The 17,500-nt window shown below is 37.1% G+C and overlaps 1 protein-coding gene across 4 annotated transcripts in view; it reads left to right on the top strand.

Annotated features, from left to right (window-relative positions):
• Positions 1-17,500, top strand: part of CUL2 (cullin 2) — a 125,315-nt gene that overhangs the window by 63,735 nt on the left and 44,080 nt on the right. For all 4 annotated transcript variants that reach the window (XM_024129625.3, XM_024129622.3, XM_024129624.3 and 1 more), the window contains exons 4-6: positions 3,267-3,361; positions 9,452-9,557; positions 13,777-13,859. In XM_024129625.3, the coding sequence (XP_023985393.1) occupies positions 3,267-3,361; positions 9,452-9,557; positions 13,777-13,859 (284 nt within the window). The remainder of the gene's footprint in view (positions 1-3,266; positions 3,362-9,451; positions 9,558-13,776; positions 13,860-17,500) is intronic.

Genomic DNA, 17,500 nt, shown 5'->3' with positions numbered 1-17,500 from the left:
GCACCAGTTTACAGTCCCATCAGTAGTGCATGAGGGTTCCCTTTTCTATAGATTCTTGTCAGCACTTGCTATTTCTTGACTTTATTTATTTATTTATTTATTTTAGGCTGTGTTGGGTCTTCGTTGCTGCACACGGGCTTTCTCTGGTTGCGGCGAGTGGGGGCTACTCTTCGTTACGGTGCACGGGCTTCTCGTTGTGGTGGCTTCTCTTGTTGCGGAGCACGGGCTCTAGGCACGTGGGCTTCAGTGTTTGTGGCATGTGGGCCCAGTAGTTGTGGCTCGCAGGCTGAGTAGCTGTGGCACACGGGTTTAGTTGCTCCACGGCAAGTGGGATCTTCCTGGACCAGGACTCGAACCCGTGTCCCCTGCATTGTCAGGAGGATTCTTAACCACTGCGCCACCAGGGAAGTCCTATTTCTTGACTTTTGATGATAGCCATTCTGACAGGTGTGAGGTTACAGCTCATTCTGGTTTTGATTTGCAGGAAATGCTCTGCTTTTTATTATATATGGCAGATACATTTTAACGTTCTAGTGTGTGCATTTATCAGTTTATGAAAGTGTTTCTTTTTTAAGATGTTGGGAGTAGGAGTTTATTAACTGTATTTATTTTTGCTGTGTTGGGTCTTCGTTTCTGTGCGAGGGCTTTCTCTAGTTGTGGCAAGCGGGGACCACTCTTCATCGCGGTGCGCAGGCCTCTCACTATCGCGGCCTCTCTTGTTGCTGAGCACAGGCTCCAGACGCGCAGGCTCAGTAGTTGTGGCTCACGGGCCTCGTTGCTCCGTGGCATGTGGGATCTTCCCAGACCAGGGCTCGAACCCGTGTCCCCTGCATTAGCAGGCAGATTCTCAACCACTGCGCCACCAGGGAAGCCCATATGAAAGTGGTTTTAATGACAAGTAGTTTAACTTAGTCTTAACATTTTTCATATGTTAGTTTTGAAGTTAAAGTTCTGCTGTTGTGAGCTGGTTAACTTCGGTTATAATATACTAGATAACTGTGTGAGGCATTTATAAATTTTGCAATTTTATATTTTATCATAGGTTGTAAGTGTGATTTTTAAAAACTTTTTATTTTGAAATAATTTTAAGTTTATAGAAAAGTTGCAAAAATAATACAGAGACTTCTCAAATACTTTTTAACCCAGCTTATTAATATTAACATCTTGCATAACAGTGGTACAATTATTAAAACCAAGAAATTAACATCGGTATAATTGTGTGATTGAAAAATTACAATTGTGAAGTAGTTTTTTGAAAGTTTAGAATACTTATATAATTGTATACCATATTTTCTCTCAAGTCCAGTGACAAAAAAAGAAGTTGGCTAATATGTAGATGACAAAGTAAATTGTTAATATAGCCAACAGAACTGAAAAGTTTCACCTGTGAGAACTTTTTAAATTACTAAAGTATTGCATTATGTTGTAGATCATTTAGAACATACTGATGAGCAAAAAGAAAATAAACATCACCCGTAACATACGTCCAGAGTTAACCACTGTTAATACTTTTGATATAATCTATTTTTAAATATATCCTTTTTTGATACGTATTAACAAAAATATAATTTGATATATGTCTTTTGCATATTTTTGTTTTGTGTAGACTTCCATTTTTTATTAGAAAATGAAGTCATGTTGTATACTTTATAATGTGATTTTTGCTTTTAATAATATTGTAGGTCTCTTTCTTTGTCATTAAATAGACTTTTGTAATTCTGGCAATGATTGTAAAATTTTTCATTTTGTGGAGATACTGTGATTTGTTTAAATATTCCTGTATTGCTGGGCATATAGATTATTTCCAGTTCATAAAGTTGTGATTATAAACAATACTTCCATGAACACCCTTGTAGCTAAGTTATTCTTGTGTTACCAAGTTTTTTTATAGGATAAATCCCTAGACGTGGAATTACTAGATCATAAGTCAGGAACATTTCCCTCCATATCTGTGTGTTCCGAATTGGTGGATATGGAGGCCCGGCTGTAGGGACTTGAGCGTCTGCGGATTTTGGTATCCATGGTGGGGTCCTGGAAACAGTCCCCACTCATGTTGAGGAGCAACCGTAGTAAGAAATTGTTCCTGGATTTATATTCTATCCAACCAGCAGCAGTAGTTCCTAAGTGGGCCCTATTCCCCAGCATTATTAATAGTGGTTGCGATTTTTAATTTATTTACCATATGATAGGCAAAAAAGTACTATTTATAAGCTATTCTTATCATCCTGAGACTTAATTGGTAAAACTCCAAGTTTAAAAGCATAGCTTTCATCAAGAGTTAACTGGATGAGTGTTGAGGTCATGTCTTGCCTAAGGTCACACGGACGGTTGATGGAAGAACTGAAGTAAGAGCAGCGGTGGCCTCGGGAATGTCTATCCCGTCCATTGGATTTTTATTGTTAGACTAGATTTCCATTAAAATTAACTTTTTAAACATCAGCCCTCAGATTTCAGTTTGATTTTCATTTTTCAAAAAATAGTAGGTTTTGGGCTTCCCTGGTGGCGCAGTGGTTAAGAATCTGCCTGCCAATGCAGGGGACACGGGTTCGAGCCCTGGTCTGGGAAGGTCCCACATGCCGCGGACCAACTAAGCCTGTGTGCCACAACTACTGAGCCTGTGCACCTAGAGCCCGTGCTCTGTAACAAGAGAAGCCACCGCAACGAGAAGCCCACGCGCTGCAATGAAGAGTAGCCCCCTCTCGCCACAACTAGAGAAAGCCCACACGCAGCAACGAAGAACCAACGCAGCCAAAATAAATAAATAAAATAAAAATTTAAAAAAAATAGTAGGTTTTTATTAAATAAATATAAAATAACTTATTTGGGGAATATGGAAAATGTGTCAATTTTCATAAGTAGTCTTATTCACAAAAGTGAATAATATGAGGTGATGACATAACTACAGGCTGATCAAAAGTGATGGATATGAGGAAACACAATAGAATTACATTGTTTTAATCTGATCTAATATTCTAGCCCAAAGAACAGCATCAAACCATTACATTTTGTTTTTTTTATCTTAGAGAACGAAACATTTACTCTCTAGTATGGATGCTTGACTTTCATATCTAAGATTCACATTTTTTTTCTAGCTCTTTAATTGTTACTAAAGGTAGTTAAAAATAAGAATGTAATTTGTAAATGTAATATATAGTGCTTGAATTATGTCACTTATTTAAGAACATTAGTTTTTGATAAATTTCATAGCTTACATATGAAAATGATTAGTGCTTTCTGAGTAAAAAATATTTTTCTTCTTTTTCTAGAGAGTTCTGGAGTCTGAAGAGCAAGTTCTTGTTATGTATCATAGGTACTGGGAGGAATACAGCAAGGGTGCAGACTATATGGACTGCTTGTATAGGTAAGTACACTTTTAGACTCTCGACAGTCTAAACAGTATTGCCTGCATTTGGTAATTGCAGGAGTTTTTTGTTTGTTTTTACTACCTACTTCCCATGAAAATGAGCAGAACTAAAGCATTACCTGATGTATGGACTTTACTCTGCTATGGGGAAAGGTCTGTAGTGTGGGTCATGTGGGTATTTGGGAGCCAGGCAGTGTATGGAAACTTATTCTGTGAAAACTAAAACTGTATCTGATGGCATAGCTCTGTTTCTTCAGTTGTCTGGAACTATGTAACACACATTAAATCTTGACAGATCCGAAGTGAAACTTCAGCTTGGATGAAACTTTTAGTGAATCTAAGCTCGTGCTGCCCTCCAGCACGCTCTTGTTTGACTCTAGGATTCAGCATTTTATATTTCATGGAAGTACCTGACAGTTTTCTCTGACGTTCTCCCTCCCAGTCCTCTAGATTTACTGAATCACCGGCAGTGTTGTGATGCCTGTGGTCTCATATCGTCCCGCCTTTCCTTGTGCCATGCTGTCTGTCTGGATTGCTTTTCTTCCTTTCCCTGAATGACTAGTTCCCATTCCTCGCTCTGAACTCCCCTCTCCTTGCCTCAGTCTCCTGCTTAGATCTTTGGTGTTAACTGCCACTCCTGCATGTTCCTGTGGCACCCTGGGCTGATCCTCTCTAACTCATTCATGTAGACGGTGGAAATAAGTACAGTACCTAGGTACACAGGCAGAGACCCATTTGTTGAAGGACAGTGGATAAATAGCGAATAGTGCTGTTAAGCACCTGGGCCTTGTGGCCTGTGATGGTTGCAGTGATAATTTTGCCCTGTGCATTGTGGCTTGGGCCACAGATGAACCCCTGCCTCAGTTTCTTGCTGGAGAAGAGGAGTAGAGCTAGTCTCAAAGCATTTCCTGCACAGGTACATGGGGCCAAGGCATGGTCGCCTTGGTGTGTCTGTCCTTCTTTGCTTTACTGGTTCGTATTCCCTTTGGTTTTTATAACAACACTGGACTTTACTAGATGTAAGCTGCCTGTGTTAGAAACTGGAACTCACTTCTAAATGGCCAGTAGCTCTGTTTCCTCTTAGAAGAGCAAAATGTAATAAAACCAGAAACCAGCAATTGCTAACAAGGGCAAGGTTTACTGGGGCTTTGGCTTTTACAGAACATGCTTGCCATCCATTAAACATCCTGACATTTGATTTCCCTCCTCCATCCACCAGAGTGGCCTAGTCATAAATAGAATTTTAAGAATTCCTTAGCTAAACCGTGGGGGAGAGCGGGGGGAGTTTTAAGGATCAGAGTGAGAGCACACGCATGTCTTTGTCACTGCTGAGAAGCTGGGGCCACTGGTATATGGATGACAAAACAGAGTGCTTCGACTGTGTGCCGTGCAGTGGGATCCCTCGTTAGCTGAGATACTTCAGTAAAGGTTCAAGTTGTTTTTCTGTTCTTTCTTAGTTTTCTGGGGCACTGTTCTCTTGGTTCTCCTGCACCTCTCTTTACCAAAATCAATTTGGTATTATTGAAAGTAGTACTATTAAATTGGTACTGTTGATGAGCTTTTATTAAATTTTGCAATATATATGATATATACACATATGTGTGCGTATATATAAAGCCATATGAGGTAGTTGGTTTTTTACAATGGAGGAAAACTAAGGGTCAGAGAGGTCAAGGTCCCTGAGCTGGAAAAATTACAAGGGCCGAATTTAAATCCAGATCAGTCTGAATAAATCCATTTAACTTCTTCATTCTACCTAGCCTCATTCTAGAGAGTCATTGTAGTCACTTACGTAGGTTCTATTCTCATCCTTTAGCTACACTCTGCGTTCTTTCTAGGATGATCTCTATTACTCCTGGTTTTAGCTACAACCTATATATTGATAACCACCAGAATAAATGTTTATTGCAGGTGGTCTAAGTTTCAGAGGAATATTCTTACCTAGCTAGCTGCCTGTACCTCCAGGATGTTCCGTGGGTACATCGTACTACTGCAGATGTTCACAACTGAGCTTGTTATCTTTTACACACACGCTGCCCCAGTAATACTCATTTTGGTTAATGGTAGTCCTGGACATCCAGATGTATATGCCGGAAGTCTCAGTTATCCTTCACCTAGGGTTATCCTCTCTACCTGACCCCTCTTGGTCAGAACTTCCAAATGTCTCTTAAATTTATTATTTCCTTTGCAGTGCTATTATAGTATTGTAGTTCAAGCTTTTTATTGTTTCTGACCTGGACTGTTATTGATAACATCCCTGTAACCAGTCTCCCAGCCTTTGATTTCTAATTTATTCTATTTAGTAAACTGCTCAAGTGCAAATTTGATCACCGTCCGAAATCATTTAGTAACTTTCCACTGTCTGTAGTAAAGACTTAGAACCAATGGCTCATGGGATTCACTTATAGAGTGTTTTGTTTGACCTCTGTGGAGTTGGCTTCATGTGACTGATTTATTTAATTATATTGGTAGACTGGGTGGTGAGATCCTTCTCATAGAGGGCACATCTGGCAGTAATTAGATAAAAACTGCTTGATAGTCTTTACTTGTTGGGTAGTAGGTTATCCAGGCTATCTCTTGTTATTAATCATAGTCTATAAGGAAATCTGTGTGGAGAAATGTAAAGGAAAAAAATCAGTTTTATTTCAAAAGCATTTTTCAGTATTATTGTTTTGAAGTAATTTCTAGCCTTTTCTTTACTCTGATTGATTTATAAGATGGATATGCATTAGCATAGGTGACTTAAGGATTCCAATTTTAAAGAAAAATAATGATGCTCCGACCCCACCTTTCCTGCTGCTACATATCGGTTTAGGCCCTGCGGGCCCTTGAAGTGGAGTACTTAAAGTATTAGCTTGAGAACTAACGACTCTTGAAATCCAGTAGATATTAGCATGGGAACAGTTCTTATAATGGATTTTTTTAAAGATAGATTGAAATGCCTGATTTCTTAGAGGCTTCACAGTTACCTTAGGCTGTTAGTTCTTGTTAGTTAATACTGTTGTGTTATTGCTGATACTCCAGAAAAGCAAAGGATACTTATCAATCACTTTGTTGCCAGAATGAATTATAAAAACATGTACTACTGCATGAGTTAGACCTGAGCAGAACAGTCAGGTACTGACTGTGTGGTAGAGTATCGACTACTTAAAGAAATTATTGAAAGCTATTTTACTTTACGATTTCCTAGAATATATATCTTTATTTAAAAACAAATGTGTGGTTAATAAATCTGATTGTAAAATACTACAGTGACTTAGAAATTAAGAATGGTGTCTGAATCAAAATGAAAAATTATGCTACTTACATTTTAAATTATATCTATAAATTATTTTAAAAGCTTCTCTATCAAGCTGAAACTGTCAAGAGTAGAAATCTGTAATGAGAAGAATATAGATAATGAAAGTTAGTTTAAAATTTATTCCATGCGGAAAAGAGAATAGTGACTTGTCCTATCAGATATAAAACATATAAAGCTCCACTAACACAGTGTATTGGCTGTGGAATATACACACAGATCTCTAGTGAATCCAGACTTCTGCAGATCTAGCAGCCACTCTTCAGAGTCAGCAAACTCCTACGCTGAGAAGTTTACACTTACTGTATAGGAATAAGGGGGCTGCTGTAGGCTTCTGAATAGGGAGTTGATATCCTGAAAGCAATTTTTAGGTAAATTGGATGTGCCAGAAATGGGAACTAGATATCAGTCATGAGAGTGTTGCACATGATCCCAGCAGAAAGTCAACGAATGGCATTGAAAGTGAAAAGGAAAATAATGGGAGGAGGTGAGGAGTAGTGTAGGAGGACAGGAAGACCAGCTGATTAAAGGAGGTAAACGGAAGGGTGAGATAAGTGATGCTAGTATTTTAGGTAGGATTACTGGGATGGCCATGGTACAGTGACCAGAAAAGGAATGGTTTGGAGCAAAGGGTCTTATAGAAAGGCACGTGTAATGGTGCATATATGACTAAGTTCCCCCTACTCAGCACTTTTCACTGTTGAAATGTTACATTTGTTTATGTTTTTATGTCCTACCAGATGGGTAAGCTCTCTGGGCAGAGACTACATTTTTGTTTTTCGTTTTTCTATCCTCAGTGCCTTGTTGTACCTGGCATGCAGTACGCACTTGGTCAGTACTTGCTGAATGAGAGTGGGAGACCTCGTGAGTTTTCTGGCCCAGCTCTGCCACTTAGTAGCTGATGGACCTTTGCCGAGTTCTTTAAGCTGTCTAAGCTGCAATTTTCTTACACGTAAAATGAGGATCCTAATAGTACCACATATATCTACCTCCTAGTATTCAGCCAGCTGCAATGCTTATGCCTGTCTCTGACACATGATAGGCGCTCCATAAGTGTCAGTGATTACTTTTATTTCCTGACATTCATGCTTTTATGATCTGGCTCCAGGCTGCTTTTCCAAGTTTGTGTTCTAATGTTAGCTTTTGCCATCCGTGCTGCTGGAACGTTACCCGTTGATTCATTTTGTAATTAGGAGAAGTATTTTTCGAGGACTGCCTATCTGCCTGCCACTGTTCTGGACACTGTCTGCCAGACCTCACATTCTAGAGAGGAGGTGGATGTACAAAACCAGTAGACAAAGAAAAGAACAGGATTATTTCACATAGTAGCAAGTGCTGTGAAGAAAACAGTTATGTATTAGATAGTTAATTCATTGGGGGTGGGAAGTGAAGGTTAGTTTGGTTTGGGGTCAGGTCAGGCCTGAGAGAGGTGTGTTTGAGCCGAGACCAGAGTGACAGAGGCCAGAGGTGAAATGCCCTACCCCAGGGAGTCTGTTTCAGGTGAAGCAGCCGTTTCTCTCCAGCTCTTGCTTCCGTCTCTCAATCCTGTTCCCCTTTTCTCAGCTGGAAGGCGTGGTGGAAGCACAGCAGGAAATTATGAGGGTTACAGTGAGAATGGAAGGGAAAGCTAAATGGTATTTTGAAGGAAATGACTCTGTAACCAGTGGACAGAAGAGACTAAAATGTCACATGGTGCACCAAGGTTGTAAGCCCTGGAGTCCAGAGCTTGAAGTGAGTGAATGTGGGAGGGAACTTGTGTAAGTGGTGGTGGCCGTAGCACTTTATTATTTTTCATCGTCTGCTAGGATTGTCAGTGGAGTTAACGCAGTTGAAATTTTTGTTTTCTTTGCTTGTAGTTTCAGTTGTCTGAACATTCAGCAGACCTTTCATTTTGATTCAGTGAACGTGGGAAAGTGTGTGTTTTAATACAGAGATTTTGTGGTTGTTGCCTAAATACTTGTATTGTCAATAGCTATTTTCACCTTGGCAGAAGCTGTCAAACGAATCGTTTTAAGTGTTGAGCATTGAAGGCCTTGTGGTGAAATCTGGGATGGTGAAAAGTGATGCTTGAATATTACACGCCTTTGTACACATTTTATTTAATCTTAGAACTCTTTATTCATCTTAGTAGTTCTTAGAGTTCATCACAGTTATTAGTCTTTCTTTATAAAGCTGTTTACCCCTGGTAGACAAAGTGATCTTGAATCTGTCAGTTTTGCCCATACTTCTTACTGTCTGTAACAATCTATTGCATTTTCTCACCTACTGATTGTGATTTTTTTGTTTGTTTGTTTAAAAATGAAAATTTATGTATTTAATGGTGATAAAATATAGAGAACTTTTTTCAATTTGATCTTTTAACCATTTTCTGTTTAATTCTTTGCAAAGTGAACTTGGCTTATTTAACAAGAAGAATCCGGGAATGAGCATATTAGACTGTAGAGGGTTGACCCTTGGATAGGAGCTGTTGGGCTATAAGAGTATTGGAAAGTTTTAGAACAAAACCCCTGAGTTTTTTTTAAGTGAGACTGTGGTAATAGGGTTTTTTTTGCTACTCTAGAGGTCTTACTCTTTGTCTCTTAGGGCCTAGCAAAGGGAGTTGGGCTGGTAATTTTTATCTTTTTTAAAAATTATATTTCTAATTTATATATAATTAGTTTCTTTTGGATGTATTACTGAACTATTCTGTAGTTGATTATAACCCTAAAATGATTGCTCTAAAGTTGCACGTTACTTGTTTTCCTACCGATTTTGACATAGTGTCTATTGATATTACATTTGTTTTTCAGGTATCTCAACACCCAGTTTATTAAAAAGAATAAATTGACAGAAGCTGACCTTCAGTATGGTTATGGTGGTGTAGATATGAATGAACCACTTATGGAAATAGGAGAGGTAGGACATTCTTTAAATGACTGGCAAACATAAGAGTGTTTTTATATACTGAGGAAATTTGATTCACTGTCCTTTTCTTAAGGACACTGAGTTGGCTATCTTAAAATTGTCAACATTTTTAACATCCTAGGGAATAATTCCCTGGCGGTCCAGTGGTTAAGACTCTGTGCTTCCAATGCAGGGGACACGGGTTCGATCCCTTGTCGGGGAACTAAGTTCCTGAAAGCTGTGTGGCCAAAGGGGAAAAAAAAAAAATCCTGAATGTTAAGTAAATGAAATACTGTCATGATTTACTAAGACTCTTCAGATAGATGAGAAGAACAGAAAAGATGTGAGGAGTATTATTTTAATAGTTAAATTAATGATGGATGAATGACAGAAGGTTAATAGTTCTGCTGTATGAAAAAGCTCATAAAAAGTATTTAGGAAATGTTGAGACTCTTATGGTTGAAAAGTGTGAAGGACATGGACTTAAAAGAGAACCTAAAAGAGAGGAAATACAAATTTGTGGATGCAACAAATTTATTTTAACTTTAAAAAGTAATTAAAGAAATTCAGAGTAAAACAGTGTGCAGTTCAACCAATTCACTCAAATTTTTGAGGTACAGTTCAGATTTAAATGTGGAAAATTATAGTATATAAAACATTTACTGACTATGGAAGAAATACTCTAGTGCAGTGTTTATTTATTTATTTATTTATTTATGTTTGGCTGTGTTGGGTCTTCGTTTCTGTGCGAGGGCTCTCTCTAGTTGTGGCAAGCGGGGGCCACCCTTCATCGCAGTGTGCGGGCCTCTCACTATCGTGGCCTCTCTTGTTGCGGAGCACAGGCTCCAGACGCGCAGGCTTAGTAGTTGTGGCTCACGGGCGTAGTTGCTCTGCGGCATGTGGCATCTTCCCAGACCAGGGCTCAAACCCGTGTCCCCTGCATTGGCAGGCAGATTCTCAACCACTGCGCCACCAGGGAAGCCCTAGTGCAGTGTTTTTTTATTCATGTCGTACATATTTATCGAGCAGCCAGACGTTGGGGTTACGATGGTGAACAGACAGAAGGTCCGCTCTCCTCATGGGGAAGCAGATGCCAACTAAGTAAAGAAGTGAATGTTAAATTTTGATGGGTGTCAGTGAAGGAAAGAAACAACTAAGATGCAGCATTAGTAGAAATTTAAATTAGAATAACCCTTTTAGAAAGAAATTTATCAGTGTCTTTCAGTAGACTTTAAAATGTTCAATACCTGTTGACCAGGTAATCCCACATCTGGTAATTTGTACTGCAAAACTAATACGGAAAAACAGGTTTAAATGTTTAAAAGTATTCCTTGCAGTCACTAATAAGGGCCACTAATGGGCTAACAGTCTGAATTTCCAATATCCAATAAAAATCACACATAGAAGACTATATACAATATGATTTTGTTATAAAAGTAGGCAAAGGGATAAATTAGTAGAAAACAGTTCATAGAAACATTAACAAAGGGGAAAATGGTTTTTGAAAACATTTGGACACAACATTATATGTTTAATAGGAATAAAGCTGTATTGGGGAAAGGATGTAGAGAAACAGATCAGTGGGAAATACCAGAATCTTAATAGCAGTTGCTTTAGTTTGTAGGATTATAAGTGAATGTTTCATTTTATAATCATTCCTTATCACTAACAGCATGATGCCCACTCCTCTTCCCAGAGGAAATCACTATAAACAATTAGATTTATATCTTCTCTGAATTTTACCTGCGCATTTACATATAAATATATATATACACACATAATAGTTTTGACATCAGAGCATACATAAAATTCTGCAACTTGTATTTCTTGCCTTTTGTTTAAAAAGTAGGGATATCAAATAATTATTAATTATTTATTAAACTGTTCCCCTTAGTTTTCATTTTTTTGTTGTCACAAACAATACTGTGTGAACATCATTGTTCATTTGTTCACTTATTAAATATTTTTTGAATCCCTCTGTGTGCTAGACACTGTACTATATGCTGGGAATATGGTAATGAGTAAAGTAAACAGAAATCTTACAATCATGGAGTTACATTTGTGTATATATCTGCTTGTACATGAGCAGAAATTTTCATGGAGTGAGTACCGGGAAGTGGATTTTCTGGGTCAAAGCACAGCCTGAACTTTGATAGCCCTGCCACCTTGCCTTTCAAAGGCTTTACCAGTTTGCCCTCCTACTACAGCTATAAAATCCCATTTTCTTATGTATTATCTTCTTTGTGCTAATTAAAAAGAAAAAGAAGGCAAAACCTGAAGAATATTCCTTGTGGGAAAACAGGTGCTTTTACTTATTTTATAAAATTACCAGTGGATCAGAATAAAGGTTATCCCAGGGAAACAGTAGAGAGGCTAAAATCAGAATCATACCTGTGTGGATGCAGCTACGTTGGAAACAGGAGAAATCAATTTTTTTTTTTAGGAGCTATCAGTTTTTGATACTGGAATAACTTGTACTCTGTATGAGAAAAATATATTGGAGTTTAAAGGCTTTCATGTGAAGGCAAAACTTGAAAACTTTAGAAGGCAGCATGGGAGCACACGTATCTCCTTAAGGTTGACCTTAGGGAGCGAAAGAGTTCTTAAAAGACACAAGAATGCAAATAATAAAGGAAAAGATTGATAAATTTGAGCACATTAAAATAGAATATATTTTTACTTTAAAAATGCTGTAAAGAAATTCAAAAGTCAAGTCACAAACTATGACAAAGTGCGATATGTAAAACTGTCAAGGGATTAATTTCCACGATACATAAAGAACTACTAGGTCGCATTGAGAACAAGACAAACATTAATGGAATAATGGGCAAAACAGATGAATGGACAGTTTACAGAGAAAAAAGAAAACTGAAATGCACAAAAATCATAAAAAAGATGCCCAGCCTTATTCAGGCAATTGCCAGTTAAAACCTGAAGGAGGTCCATTTTATGTCCATCACATTGGCAAAGTCTGACCGAAGCCTGGCAGTAGCAGTTGTTGTCAGGATGTTGGCTTCAAGTGTAAAGTGGAAAACCGCTTGGCTTTGTTTAGTAAAGCTGCACGCATGCCTGCTCCTGTTGGCCAGCGTCTCCACTCGTAGGTGTGTGTCAGGGAATCGCTTGCTTATGACCACCAGAAGGTGAATGCAGGAACAGCCGCAGTGTTCTCAGTGGCAAAAGCTGGGATCACAAACAGTGTCATCAGCAGTAGAAAGTAAAAGTTGATCATAGTGTCTTCATACAAGAGGATACTATATAGCAATGCCAATGATTGAACTATGAACTCTTTATCAATTTGGTTGGATTTCAATAACAAAGTTACAGTTAAAAAATTATACATAAGAAATAAGATTAAAAAATAACAAAAAATAAATAAAATTAAAAAATAACAACAAACAAAACAAACCAAAACAAAAATCATACATGGAAGAGCATACAATGTGATTTTGTTATCAAAGTCAGAAACAGTCAACTTCAGGACTTCCCTGGCGGTCCAGTGGTTAGGACTCTGCGCTTCCATTGCAGGGGGCACGGGTTTGATACTTGGTCAGGGAACTAAGATCCCACATGCCACGTGGTGTGGCCAAAAAAAAAGAAATAGTCAACTTCAAAAATATCATATGGCGATAGTTACACACTTGGTAGAGCTGTAAGGAAGGGAGTGATTTAACACAAAACGCAGGATAGTGATAATCTCTGAGGGGAAAGAAAGGAGGAGGACATTTGGGGCAACAGTAATGGTGAAGTCGTATTTCTTAAATTGGGTGTTGAATACAGGGATGTTTATTTTATTATTCTTTATATTGACTTATTCTTTTATGTTTGTATGAGAGGTGTTATAATTTCAAAAACCAGCCAACAGCCAAATCACATTATTTTATTTAACATAACTCCTTTGTTTCCATTACAGTTTTGGTGTCTATAGCCCTTCCCTAATATTGGGCATTTAGCAATCAATAAATTAAGGTTTTATAAAAATCAGTTATTTCTGTAAGATTTTCAATTAATGATAAAAGCTTAATTCTGTTCTTTGTACAAGTCTGATATGATAGTCATTGTCATTTTAAATTAGAAATTTATTTTCCTTATATTCAATTTTTATTTGAATTTTGAAGTATAGTTATAAATACTTCATTTGATGGGTGTTTTTACTTTTAAAAGAAGTCTTGAACAAATGTTTAAATCAAATACTAAGTAATTCAGCCTTGATGATTTTCATTTTTCCTGGCAGCTAGCATTGGATATGTGGAGGAAGTTGATGGTTGAACCACTTCAGACCATCCTCATCCGAATGCTGCTCCGAGAAATCAAAAAGTGAGTACTGACATTGATCTTTTTGAGTCAGTTCTAATTTGCTGTTTGAAATGGTCTAAAATAGTGAACAGTTGTATGGCTGTCAACTGCACATAGGCCTCATTTTACTGTAACAAGCCTCATTTTCCATTCTAATGCCAATATTTTAAAATCGTTTTATAATCTTTTGGTTTTGGGGGGCAGATTTCACCATGACCTAATATGCTTAGTAAATAAATGAGTCCCTGAAGGAAATGACGTGTTTTGTAATCCTGAAACGTCTTGGATCTTGTAGGCAGTGCTGAGTTGTTTGAACATATTCTCAGCTGAAACCCTGATGACAATAACCTACTCAGGAAAACAGATACTTCCAGTTGTTGGTCACCTTAATAATCAGTTAACTTGTGAGGTAAATTTATGAGAAAAGGGCTTCCCACTGTCCTCATGGCCCAGAGTGGTTGACTCTTTACCTAACTGCTGTGTGAGTAAAGTTTGGCACCAAGTAAGTTATCCTGTGGAGTCCAGAGTAGAACATTCTTGGTCAGCTCTGGCCTAGAAGATTCTTACTAGACCTCAGCTCTGGGGAATCAGAAACTGAAATCGCTCACACAGATAAATTTAGGTGACTGGAACTACTGTATAAGGAATTCTGTAGACCAGTGAATTGCTGTGTGATAATGGCCACTCCCTCTGAAACTGCTTTCATTAAGAAGACCCAAATATGGAGTTTTTTATGTGAGGAAAAAAGCAGAGCATTGTTCTTACTATGGGGCTCCTAATAAGAAATAAGAGGTTAAGAAAAAAAGCCACAAAAGGAGAGACTATTTTAATATTTAATGTTAACACCAAATAGAAAATATGTGGTAGGAGTTAGTAACTTGGTTTTTAAAAATTGTCACTCACACTTTTCATGATTCCACTGTTTCCAGAGGTGATGAGAGAGAGGAAAGGCAGTAGTGAAGCAGTAGGGTGAAATAGTTTTCTTCCTTCCTCTTTCTCCACTGAACCATGACTGACGAAAAGAACACTTCCAACGAGAGTTACAGGCTCTAGTATAACTTCCTTTGCTAAGAAATATTAGCTTTCTTCTTGACTTGGGATTCAGCTATTTTACGTTAAAAGTATAATGAAAATATTGTTATAATTTTCTAAATGCACTTTTAATGAAATGTCTCTTTTAATATAATTTTGATCCAACCTAGTAAATTTTCCTTAAGTGTGATTGTTAGCTTGTTAAAAATGAATTTTATGAAAAATTAAAGAAAATATAACTGAGAAAAATAATACAACAGTAGGATACTAATTCTGGAAAAGACATAGAGACTATATGTTTAGAGACATTAGGGCAACTTGTTTTGGTTTTGTTGTTAAAATCAGTTTCCATTAAAGTATTATTCAACATACTTTACTAATATCTCATTTATTTTTTATGTCTACTCTATTAGGTAGGTATTATCTTACATTTTACAGCTAAGGGTACTAAGGCTTAATAATAATAATAATAAAATATGGAAACTGTGTACCAACCAGTGATCTAAAAACTTTACGTGTGAATCCCATTTAATCTTCACCCTAGGTGATTGGTACAGTTTACCATTTTACAGTTGTGTTGCTCTATTCAGCTCCCATCTTCTTAATTCCAGAGATTCAAATCTGGAATTTTTAACTCTAAATCCATTATGCCTGTCATTTCAATCCACAGAATGTTTCTTCCACTCCTAGCTCCAGTACTTTAGCTTAATTATGAATATATTTTGATTTTATAATGCTTTGAGTATTCTAGTGTTTTCACACATATTTTCTTTATTTGATCTCAAGGAGGCCAGGCAGGTTTTATTTATAAGTAAGCAAATTGAACTTCAATAAGGAAAAATGACTTATTGAACATGATGTAGGTAGGAAAGAGACTCCATGTCTTTAAGCTTCCAATTTGGGTCTTTCTGCTACATTGCTTTAACATCTATTTACCCATTGTCATGTGAGATATCATGGACAGATAGGGTGACAATAAAGCTTGATGAGAGAGTGGTAAATTGCCCAGAGCACTGGGAAAAGTAGATTGAAAAAGGTGAGGTGAAGTGGAGAGGATTATACAGTGAAAAGATTTCAGAGCAAGGACAAATGACATGCCGGCAATCCCTAATAGATAGACCTGGTTTTATTCCTGCCTAGATAGGTCTCCCTTAGTGCTAACATTATTTAATGTAGTCTGAGAGGTTATTTTTTATCATAATAGCCAAGAGTTGCTAAAAGAAAAGACATGTGTCTTTCCTAGTTCTTAAATATATTTAGTACTTGGTACACTGTTTACTCTTGGACATCAACATTTTCTAGATACTGCTGCTTTAAAACTGTTCCCAGGGTTTTACATTTGTTTAGCCCTGTGATTCTTAAGCACTTTGTCCTTTAGCTAAAATGCTTGCTTCCACCACTCAGGTGCTTATCTGACACTAATGATACAGCTCTTTTCCTGCAACTTGGGTTAGATAATCCCTACCCCAGTTAATTGTTCTTTATTTTATCCAAGTAATATACTTTCTCCATCTTTTCACTGTGTGCTCTTAGCTTCATCAGTAGATGAATTAATTTGGTTAGCACCTTTAGGAAAAGAGTACTTCCTAATGTAACTTTGTGCAGAGGTATATTTTATGCTGTACCATCACCTACATCTCTAGGAGTTTTTGTGTAGAATCACACATAGAACTGTCCTTCATTTTCTTATTGTAAGAGAAATATACAGATCATAAAAATTCCCCAACTCACAGGTAGCGTGTTGATCTTCTTGGAAGATTTCAGAAAGTTGAGGGCCATCTCAGCCTTGAAAGAGGTAAAGTTATCTGTCAAGCTAATGGAGGATTTTTTCTTATGAAATCAAAATGTTCTGCTAAGTGAAAATTCTTACTAGGCATGAATGCTGAAATGCTCAGTAAACTGTAATACAATTTCATGACTTTTGAAAAAAGTTGTAATTGGGTGGAGTGGGGTTTCTGTAGATCAGAAAAGACGGTCTGAAAAGGTCACAGGCAGGAAAACAAGACAGCAATACAAAGTGACGTAAAAGGCTAAACAACCATGTATCCTCTGCTTTTAAGGTACAGACTAGGTCCAGGCTCTTTTTTTGATTAATTGTATTCTATAAAGGTGGCTTCTTTTGAGGTATGTAAACGCTACAGGAATAATCCCAGCTTCATGCATTTTAGAGAAACTGTTTCAGTGAAGTACTAGGTTTAAAAGTGGAATGTAGGTTGCGGAATTTTTTTGTTTGCTTAAGAGAGTCAGTGAAACGATTTTTAGTTTAATTTTTTTTCATGGTATCATGAAATCTGTACACATAAAATTTAATTGATAATCCAAAAGTAAAAGTGCTCCTCCTATATAAGGAAGAAAGAAACAAGTGATGTAATCATAGGTTGTGTATCTGCATGTTTTTCACAGTGTCTGCTTCACTAAGGAAAGATAAAAGTAATTCTATTCATATAATAACTTGTCTTTTATAATAAAATAGTAGAATTGCCAATTGGGACTTTCAGCATAGTAACAACTTAACATTGTTTTTAATTTTAATAAATAAAATGCTGTAACTTTGTGGATCTAAATGTTACAGTGTAAGAATATGAAATTAGAGAGAAGAAAGTAGATACATTTTTTTTTTTTTTTTTTTT

This window comes from Physeter macrocephalus, chromosome 11, assembly GCF_002837175.3.
Source record: "Physeter macrocephalus isolate SW-GA chromosome 11, ASM283717v5, whole genome shotgun sequence".
In the NCBI taxonomy this organism is placed as follows: domain Eukaryota; kingdom Metazoa; phylum Chordata; class Mammalia; order Artiodactyla; family Physeteridae; genus Physeter; species Physeter macrocephalus.
This window is presented reverse-complemented; position numbering and strand designations above follow the sequence as displayed.